At 50.9% G+C, this 10,502-nt stretch overlaps 1 protein-coding gene across 1 annotated transcript in view; it reads left to right on the top strand.

Moving 5' to 3' along the window:
- The first annotated feature begins 488 nt into the window (after positions 1-488).
- Positions 489-10,502, top strand: part of LOC140404489 (nuclear receptor ROR-alpha A) — a 1,004,264-nt gene continuing 994,250 nt past the window's right edge. Inside the window, exon 1 of the mRNA XM_072493100.1 lies at positions 489-735. Coding sequence (XP_072349201.1) covers positions 600-735 — 136 coding nt within the window. The 5' untranslated portion in view covers positions 489-599. The remainder of the gene's footprint in view (positions 736-10,502) is intronic.

The following is a 10,502-nucleotide window of genomic DNA, read 5'->3' as shown; positions in this document are numbered from 1 at the left end:
AAAATCCGTTGCTGGAAATTTGCTTTCGGGAAAGTTAGTCTGGAAGGGGAGTGTGTGTGGGGTGGAGGTTAGAAAAGTGATAATTGGGACTCGGACCCATGGCTGAATGTGTAAGTGAATAATCTAAATGAATCCACGATTTATGAAAAGATAGTAAGCTATGGTTGTAAGTTGCATTGCAAGAATGTGGAAACAAACGTCCCCTTGCACAAGTGTGGGGGAAATGCAACGGTACATTTCATGATTGCATTTTTAAAAATGTCAATGCTTGCAATCCCTGCTCAGTGCATTCTCCCTCTCACCCTCTCCCTGCTGATTTGAGTGTGGAGGATTATTTATGTAGTTCATTCTGTGTGATGCACAGATCCTGCCTCTTACCCAGTGAGTGGAGATGACGTGTGCTTGTTGTGTATGTAATGCTTTGCTTGGGGCTCAGAGTCTGTAACTGCAGCTCCTGCTTCTTGCCCCAGCTCCAGGTCCCTGCCTCTACCTGTGAGCCACTCTCTCTGTCTGCTGTCCACACACTGGGGCTCCGCACCCCCCTCCCCGCAGCCAGCCCCCCCACCCAGCCAGCTCAGCAGCGACCCTGCATCTAAAACATGGAGTCCCACCACCCGGCAGCAGCTCCAGCCGCCAGCCCCGAGCCGGCCACCCCCACAGCCGCCGACAGCCTCCCGAGCGGCGGCGGCCAGGAGGCGCCCGTCCGCCGCCACAACTGCTCCAGCACCAACCGAGGTACCGGAGCCGGGAGCTGGGGGTGGGGGGAGGGGGGGAGGGGAGGTGGGGGGAGGTGTGTGTGTGGGAGGTGGGGTGGGAGAGTGTGGGAGGGGTGTGGGGTGTGTGTGGGAGGTGGTGGGGGGGGTGAGGGTGTGGGAGGGGGGGGGATGGGGGTGAGTGGGAGGGGGTGGGGTGTGTGTGGGAGGTGGGGGGGGGGTGAGGGTGTGGGAGGGGGGGTGAGTGGGAGGGGGGTGGGGTGTGTGTGGGAGGTGGGGGGGTGAGGAGGTGGGGGGGTGGGAGGGGGGAGATGGGGGTGAGTGGGGGTGGGAGGTGGGGGGAGGTGTGTGTGTGGGAGGTGGGGGTGGGGTGGGAGAGTGTGGGAGGGGGGTGGGGTGTGGGTGGGAGGTGGGGGTGAGGGTGTGGGGGGTGGGGTGTGTGTGGGAGGTGGGGGGGTGAGGAGGTGTGGGAGGGGGAGATGGGGGTGAGTGGGGAGGTGGGGGTGGGAGGCGGGGGTGTGTGTGGAGGGGGTTAGGAGGGAGGGGAGAGGAGGATCCCCTACCACCCCCTCCTGCTTCCAAGCACCTGCAGCAGGAGGATGGGGGGTGGAAGGTGGTATCTAGGTATGGGGGGTATCCAGGTATAGGAGAGGGGGTACCAGGTATGGGGGGTACCAGGTATGGGGGTACCAGGTATGGGGGGGGGGTATCCCTTGTCAGGAGAGGGGAAATGGGATATTCAGGGTCGGGGGTGGGGGTTGTCTAGAGTCAGGGTGGGGAGGGAGGGGGTGGTGTGTGTGTGTGGGGGGGGGGGGGTGGAGGGCAATAGGATGTCCAGGGGGCTCATTCTGGGTCTCCCTTAGGGGCAGGGGGCAGGATGGGCCGCTGCCCCTTCACCCCTCCCCCCCCAAACCCGGGGGGCAGCGGCTTTCCCGCCCCCCTGGTCAAGCGGTGGAAACGCCGCCCGGATCCTGAGCTGGGTGGGTGGGGGAGGTTCAAAAGCAATCTGGCCTTGGCTGTTGTCTCTGACTTGGGGGGGGGGGGTTACTGGGGGTGAGGTTTCTTTACAATGTCCTTGCTCTGTGTGTGTGGGGGGGGGGGGGGGGGGGAGGTTGTGCTTGCCCTGTGTGTGTGTGTGTGGGGGGGGGGGGGGGGGGTCTCTACTCAGCACACCCTGAAATTATTCCAATTCAGACAAACCCTTCCCTTGTCCTCTGGAGAGGACAGAGTTGGCATTCCGAGTATTAAACCCAAGTGTTTGGGGCTGGAGTTATTGAGTTGCCCCTCATTGAGCCCCATGCCCACCCGGGGACACACTGACTACAAAAGCGGGTTTATTGGTGCAAATGCAGTAGCTGCAGCACTCAAAGCTGCTCTGTGGGAAAGTTGCGTGTTTGACTTCTGCAAATGGCAGGGAATTAGTAACTCCTGCCTGGGCGCTGTTGCCCCCGTTGTGGGGCATGTGTGTGTGTTTGATGGAATGGTGTTATTGAGCCGTCTATTCGGACTGACTTTCAATTTGAGATAGCAAGTTGCCTGCAAACAGTAAACGACACATTGCAGTTTGGCCAACCATTTCCAGCAACTATCACTGAGAGGCGTCAGATTTTTTTGTTGCAATAATCTTTGAATCGATGGAATTGTTTTGACTTGAAGAAATGGAAGTGAGAATTTGCTGGGTTTTGTGTGTGTGGCGGGGGGTCAGATTCAGGATTGGGTCGATGTTAAATTGGAGACCCTTCACTCAATTCAATTTTAAACAGCTTGTCTGTGCTGTGGATTTGTCGGCTGTGTCTATCACTGTTCAATGCGATGCTATTCGGGAATAACAAATGTCAAGGGAACATTACTGAAACATCCCATAATGTGCGTGCAGAGGAACACACAAGGGCGAGCTGGGCGTTAGGGTTCTGATGCAACGCACAGGTCAGAATAACATAGGGGTGCAGCATGTTTTCTTGCAAACACGTGTCCTGGAGTGATGGTCAGTTCTTTATTCATACCCACACAGGTCAGACAGGAGCTAACACAGGGGGTTAGGGGGCTGAAGCAGGGAGAGAATTGCCCCATTGAGCAAGGAGGAATTATACATTTGGATTTCTCGAAAGAACGATATCTCTCACCGACTTTGGGGGAACTCGTGTTTTTCCGAGTGCTTGGTTTGAAATTACTCAAAGCCCACATTTTGAACTCATTGCAAAGTTTTGCAAGTTGGCAGCTTAAGTGGCAGGTCCAATATCCCCAGTGTTTCCCCTGGTTCACAGTAAATAGAAACAATGTTGACATGAGTGCATGTCTAGCAGTCCATTGGTCTCAATAAACCCTTGTGTTTGACAGGTGAGTGAATGAGTCAGCCGTGGCGTCACTTTCATTATAACAGAATCTGTGTTCCTGGCTAACTGCGGCCAAGGTCACTGTGTTCACAGAGCCCGCTCTGATTCAGTCTTCAATAGCCGGCAGTGTAACATGTCCTCAGTTGTGTCCATTGGGGGGTCTGGTTATTCCCGAAAAGAGTTGCAGTTTGCGACCTCATATTCGGTGGCCATACAGACTTAAAGTGTTAGAAATACTTCCCTTCATACCTTCAATTACTCTGTTCACTTAAATAGGTTGCACTTCAGCCTTGTGAAGAGTGTGTGAATCCATCGCCCTGTGCTTCACTTCCCTGGGTGAGCTTCATATCAGGGCTGATTCGAGCTCCCGAAAAATTGACAGACAGGAGAGGAAACATTTGTTACACCTGACCCATTGCTCCCGTGTTCCCTTGCTGGCCTTTCTAACAATCCTGAGTTTCACTGAGAATCATAGAATCCCTAATGTGCAGAAGGAGGCCATTCGGCCCACCGAGTCTGCACCGACCCTCTGAAAGAGCACCCTACCTAGGCCCCACCCCCCCACCCTATGCCCGTAACCCCACCTAACCTGCACATCCTTTGACACTAAGGGGCAATTTTAGCATGGCCAATCCACCTAACCTGCACATCTTTGGACTGTGGGAGGAAACTGGAGCACCCGGAGGAAACTTATGCAGGCACCGGGAGAACGTGCAAACTCCACATAGATAGTCACCCGAAGTTGGAATTGAATCTGGGTCACTAGCACTGTGAGTCAGCAATGCTTTAAAAAAAATTTAGAGTACCCAATTATTCTTTCCCAATTAAGGGGCAATTTAATCTGACCGATCCATCTAGCTTGCACATCTTTTGGGCTGTGGGGTGAGACCCACGCAGACACGAGAATATGCAAACTCCACACAGGCAGTGACGCAGGGCCGGGATCAAACCCAGGTCCTCAGCGCCGTGAGGCAGCAGTGCTGACCACTGTGTCACCGTGCTGCCCTGGGTCTCTTTCTGAAAAAGAGAGACTTGCCTGGTCTTTTTCTGAAACGCGGTTTTGGTTATCTTTGCACACTTTGTAAGTGTGAGAGCTGATCTAAAGGGGCTTAGAAAACACCTTTAGGCAGCATGGGGTGTCGGATTCAACACCGCTCACTGAGTGAATATCCATCACTTGGAGTATCTCAGATCTTCTGCTGAAAGAAACTTCATGAATTTGTTGATACTCAACGACTTTCCCTGACGATCGGTCTTGCGCAGAACTACACATATCTCCATTTGTGGTATTGTGAAATAAAAAAACATAAATTTTAACAGCCAGACATGTCCAGTCCATTTCATAATTTTTGGGAAATATATTTTGTACCATCCATGTAAATACTGCAATCTAAAAACTGTGATCTCACAAAAGATGCATGTTGCCTACAACGTTTTGTATGTTGTAGATACATGGCAGGGAGTAATATATGTAAATAATCCTTACTCCAGAGGTAACATTCTTTGAGGTGAACCTGCCAAACCACGGTGTTACCCGGGAACAGTTTGTCTGATGTTTGGAATCGCTGTCCGGCTCTATTTCTGCCATATCATAGAATCCCGACAGTGCAGAAGCAAGCCATTTGGCTCATCGAGCCCTCGATGGCCCTCCGACAGAGCACCCTAACTAGGTCCCCCACTCTATCCCTGTAACCCCACTGAACCTTTTTTGGACATTATGGGGCAATTTACCGTGTTCAATTCACCTAACCTGCAAATCTTTGGACTGTGGGAGGAAACCGGAGCACCCGGAGGAAACCCACGCAGACACGGGGAGAACGTGCAGACTCTGCACAGGCAGTCACCCGAGGCTGGAATCAAACCCGGGACCCTGGCTCTGTGAGACAGCAGTGCTAACCACAGTGCCACCCAATCCGTCAATAAAGTTTTACAATAACAATCGGACAAGCTATTTTATAAGCATCCAATGGCCCATACACTGGGCTAGATTCTCCCGCCCCGCCCACCGCAAGAACGCCACGGGCGAGCCGCGTACAATGGAGAACTGCATTGACCTCGGGCAAGATTCTCCGGTCATCGGACGGACATGACCAGTGAATCCCGCCCATTGGCTTTGATATCTCAAACCAGATTTTGATCTAACGATACACACAGTGGTTAGCACTAGAACGCTAGGGCACTGGGTTCGATTCTGACCTTGGATGCCTGTCTGTGTGGACTCTGCACGTTCTCCCCGTGTCTGCGTGGGTTTCCTCCGGGTGCTCCGGTTTCCTCCCACAGTCCAAAGATGTGCAGGTTGGGTAGATTGGCCTTGATAAATAATGTCCAGAGTTTAGGTGGGGTTACGGGGATGGGCGGGGGAGTGGGCCTGGGTTGGGGTGCGCTTTCGGACGGCCGGTGTAGACCCGATGGACCGTAAGCCCTCCTTCTGCACTGCAGGGATTCAATGATTCCATGAGTAGGACCGGGGAGCTCGCCTGTGTGTGAAGCAGTTACAGAGTGCAGAAACTCTGCTGCAGTCTGCAAACAGTTAAGAATCAACCTCCAGCCTGTCCTCTCTGGGGGGTCCCATTATGAAAGGGTAAATTTATAACCAGATTGAAAATGTTCTGGTTTGTCTTTCTGCAATAGTTTCATCGCAAATCAATTTCTCCGACGCTCCATTGTTTCAATTTGTTTTATCTGAATAGACGAGAAGAGATTTTATTGGAAGTTTCGTTTTAAAATGATAAAAACTGGCATAAAAGTGACAACCAGATTGCTGGGTTAGTGAAACGATAGTAAAAATGTGATATTTATGTCAGTTTCCACTAAGTTTGACATGTTTATCAGGAAACAATAAAAGGTATTTTATATTCAACACACATGGTGTTAACATTGATCGAAAGAGCAGGCTTGATCTTTGCAGTTTATTTAGGATGCTTTTTAATCTCTTTGCATTCAGCAGCAATCTCTGCGGCGTGGAATTTTTTGTACACTTCTCTCAGGTTTGCTTAATTATTAGCACTCAGTTACGAGTGAGAAAAGATTGTGTGTTCAAGGCCCACAATGACCCTTTTTACCTGTCCTGAGATTGCGATGTGAAGGGGTTATTTCAAGAAAGACTTTCCTCTGTATATTGCCTTGCGCGGCATCCTGAAGTATTCTATAGCCAGTGAAGTACTTTGGAAGCATTGTCCCAACTTTTTCAAAATTAATTTACGGGATGTGGGCGTTGCTGGTTAGATCAGCCTTTGTTGCCCCTCCCTAGTTGCCCTTCAGAAGGTGGGGGTGAGTTGCCTTCTTGAACCGCTGCAGTCCTTGAGTTGTAGGTACACCCACTGTTCTGTTAGGGAGGGAAATCTAGGATGTTGCCCCAGTGACAGTGAAGGAACGGCCGATATATTTCCAAGTCAGGATGGTGAGTGACTCGGAGCGGAACCTCCAGGTGGTGGGGTTCCCAGGTATCTGCTGCTCTTGTCCTTCCAGCTGGCAGTGGTTGTGGGTTTGGAAGGTGTTGCCTAAGGAACCTTGGTGAACTACTGCAGTTTACTTAGTAGATGGCACACAGGGCTGCCACTGCTCGTCGGTGATGGAGGGTTTGAATATTTGTGGAAGGAGGAGCAATCAAACGGGGCTGCTTTGTCCTGGATGGTGTTGAGTTTATTGAGTGTTGTTGGAGCTGTGCTCATCCAGGCAAGTGGAGAGTATTCCATCACACTCCTGACTTGTGCCTTGTAGACGGTGGACAGGCTTTGGGGGGTCAGGAGGTGAGTTACTCTCCGCAGGATTCCCAACCTCTGACCTGCCCTGGTAGCCACAGAATGAATATGGCTGGGTCCAGTTCAGTTTCTGATCAATGGTAACCCCCAGGATGATTATAATACAGTATCTGCAGCAACTGGTAAGTACATGCTAGCAGCCGTTAGCAGCAATGTGGCTATGACCAGACAGCCCAATTGTGACTGGGATGTAAATATTGGTCAGGATGCTTGGGTTAACTTCCCTGCAGAGAATAGAAAACGGAATAAGTACCGGGCGCAGATCCATTTCCAATGCTTCAGCCTCTCCCTGGTGTCGTGATCGAGGTTTGTGTCCCTCGCCAGCGGGAGGAGGCAAATCAGTCATTAACATAGAGTTTACAGTGCAGAAGGAGGCCATTCGGCCCATCAAGACTGCACCGGCTCTTGGAAAGAGCAACCTACCCAAGGTCAACACCTCCATCCGATCCCCATAACCCAGTAACCCCACCCAACACTAAGGGCAATTTTGAACACTAAGGGCAATTTATCATGGCTAATCCACCCATTTGCATCCTATTGCCGGGTCGGGCACCATATTCTCGAGGCCCTCGTGATCCTCTGGTCCTCTGGGCTGGCAATCACATGGGTGAGAATTGGTGCTGGTGCTGACAAGTGCTGTTAGTTTCACAGCTGACCACTTCAAAGTCACTCATCCGTGAAAGGGAGATGAATGGAAAGCACTCAACTCTGTTTGAAGTGGTCCAGGAGCTGTCAATCAAAGCTTGTTGTTTCGAATCATTGGGTGAAGTTCTCCACCTCATGACGCCGCAAACACAAGAATCAGGCATTTGTCCAAAATCGAGGTCTGCGCCTCGGGCTTGCTGGGGATGGCTGCCCCAGCCGAGGGCAGAAACAGGTAGTGACTCAGTGCCAAGTCAGTGGACTTGGGGTGTCCCCCAAGGTATTAGGGTGACCTGGCTCAGGCTGCCATTGCTACAGTCTTGTCTTTTAAACTCACCCCTTAGGTGCTACTTACAGGCCTTTGTCTGCTCACACTGCTGAGAGCTGCCTGTGTCCTTTAAATGCTCAGAGAGCCTCTGGTCATCTGGGAGCTCACCCAGGTCACCACTCTGGACACTCTCGTACCTCAGCTGTATCATCTAGCACCAAGTTCAGTCAGGAGTCCACCAGGTGTTGGCATTAATTGCTCCAGAAATAGCACCCCCAACGACAATGTGAAACGCACGCAATTCAGTACTGGCATCAAGACATAATCTCCCAAACAGAGTTTTTACCCCTTGCCTTGTTTCACAGCTGTCCATTTTGAAGTTACTCAACTGTGAAGGGAGATAACCCCCTCGTCTAGGGGAGGGGGGGCGGGGGGCTTCCTGACAGAGGTCTCTCTTCTGAGGGGTTTCTTGATGGGGGTCTGTGTGGGGTCTTTTTGGTTAGGGGGTCTCTATGTTTCTCTGTATTTGGGGGTCTCCAGGGGGTCCCCTTATTTAAGAGATCTCTGTGGGAGGGAGTTGGGGGTCGGGTTGCGGGGTGGGGGGGAGGGGGGGTTTGGTCGGGTCACCCCCGAACTGGCTGAGCGCAAATCAGGTGCAATTCAATTCAGCCCCGGCGGGAGATCTCCCAAAACGAGAATCCTGGCCGGCATTCTCGACAGTGCAGCACTCCCTCAGCAATGCACTGGAGTGTCAGGATTAATTGTTGTGCCAAAGTCCTGGAGTTGGCTTTTGAACCCATACTCCTCTGACTTTGAGGCAAGTGTGTTACTCACTGACACAATTGGGGCTGAATATTTAACATATGGATGTGGCTTTTCAGTTTTGAGAACGCACCCATCATCCTTAACTGGACGGCATGCCGCTGGCCAATTGGGGGGGAAAATCGCTGGCGGATGACTTTCCCCAACACGGTGCTGGATTCGGATCATTTGACCCTGATGCTAGGACTCCAACTCCAAAAAGAACCCAAATCCTTGGAACATGTCTATGGTGCCCCCAAAGTGTTCCACAGTTTCACAGGGGCTGGTTTAGCACAGGGCTAAATCGCTGGCTTTTAAAGCAGACCAAGGCAGGCCAGCAGCACGGTTCAATTCCCATACCAGCCTTCCTGAACAGGTGCTGGAATGTGGCGACTAGGGGCTTTTCACAGTAACTTCATTTGAAGCCTACTTGTGACAATATGCGATTTTCATTTCAGTTAACAAATTTCTTTTAAAAATGTTGCCACTGTTGTAACTTAAAACCCACAAGTCACATTGTAATGAGGACCAGCCGGAGTGTTCAGTGTAGGTTTTGAGCTCGCGTGTCTGGAGTTGGATTTCAAACCAACAATATCTGACTCCAGGAACGAGAGCCACCATAGAATGAGGGCTGGCAGCCTGATAATAGTTATGCTGAGAGAGTTAGTCAGCCACATGTTGCGGGATTTGAACTCTCAGCCTCCGTGCTACCGCTTCAGCAACATAGCCAGTACACCGACTTGAGCGTGTCATCCAGGCTGCCCCATCAGTGCAGCACGGAGAGACAGCTGAACTGTCACAGGTCCTATTTTCCAGTACGAGGCATTTAACTGAGGCCATACCTGCTTCCTTGGATTGCCACTATTTAAGCTCTTGTTGCACTGATCAAAAATAGCTCCACTATTTGTTCATCTTATTACAAGTGACAAGGGGTCCACACAAACAGCCACTTAGCTACCCAGGTCGCTTATACAGCACTATACTTCAAAATATAATTGACCATAAAGTGCTTGTTGAACATTCTGAAGACGTGAAGGTCTCTTCTTTCCCTCTTATTATGAGGGCAGCATTCGGTATCCATATTTTGCAGTGGTGGAAATGGGTGGCAATGAGTGATGGTAGGTGCGGGTTCTGCCTACTGGTCTGTGTTGGCTGTTGGGCTTTGTCAGAAGTAGGCTTCTGTCACTTATTGTCACAAGTAGGCTTCAAATGAAGTTACTGTGGAAAGCCCCTAGTCGCCACATTCCAGCGCCTGTTCGGGGAGGCTGGTACGGGAATTGAACTGTGCTGCTGGCCTGTCTTGGTCTGCTTTAAAAGCCAGCTATTTAGCCCAGTGTGCTAAACCAGCCCCTGGTTCTCCTGATGGATGGAGCTTTAAAGATTCAAGGGAGAGCAGCGAAGGTTTACCAGATTGATTCCTGGGATGGCGGGACTGCCAATACGAGGAGAGACTAAGCCGGTATGGATTGTATTCATTGGAGTTTAGCAGAGTGAGTGGGGATCTCATAGAAATTTACCAAATTCTACCAGGATTAGACAGGGTAGGTTCAGAAAGAATGTTCCTGATGGTGGGGGGTCCAGAACTAGGGTCATAGTTTGAGGATAAGGGGTAAACCTTTTAGGACTGAGGTGAGGAGAAATCTCTTCACCCAGAGAGCGGTGAATCTGTGGAATTGGCGACCACAGAAAGTAGTTGAGTCCAAAACTCTTAGTTGTGTAATTTCAAGAAGGAATGAGATATAGCTCTTGGGGCTAAAGGGATCCAGGGATATGAGGAGGAAGGTGGGATAAGGGCATTGGACTTGATGATCAGCCATGATCATAATGAATGGTGGAGCAGGCTCGAAGGGCCGAATGGCCTCCTTCTATTTTCTGTGTATGTTCTTATTTATGCTTACCTTCATCGCGCTGCTGTTAGTAAAGTTGTTCCAAGTTGATTCCTGTTACATTGCAGTCAAGGGGCAGCGGCAGTAGGATCAAATAT

This window comes from Scyliorhinus torazame, chromosome 30 (assembly GCF_047496885.1).
Source record: "Scyliorhinus torazame isolate Kashiwa2021f chromosome 30, sScyTor2.1, whole genome shotgun sequence".
NCBI lineage: Eukaryota > Metazoa > Chordata > Chondrichthyes > Carcharhiniformes > Scyliorhinidae > Scyliorhinus > Scyliorhinus torazame.
This window is presented reverse-complemented; position numbering and strand designations above follow the sequence as displayed.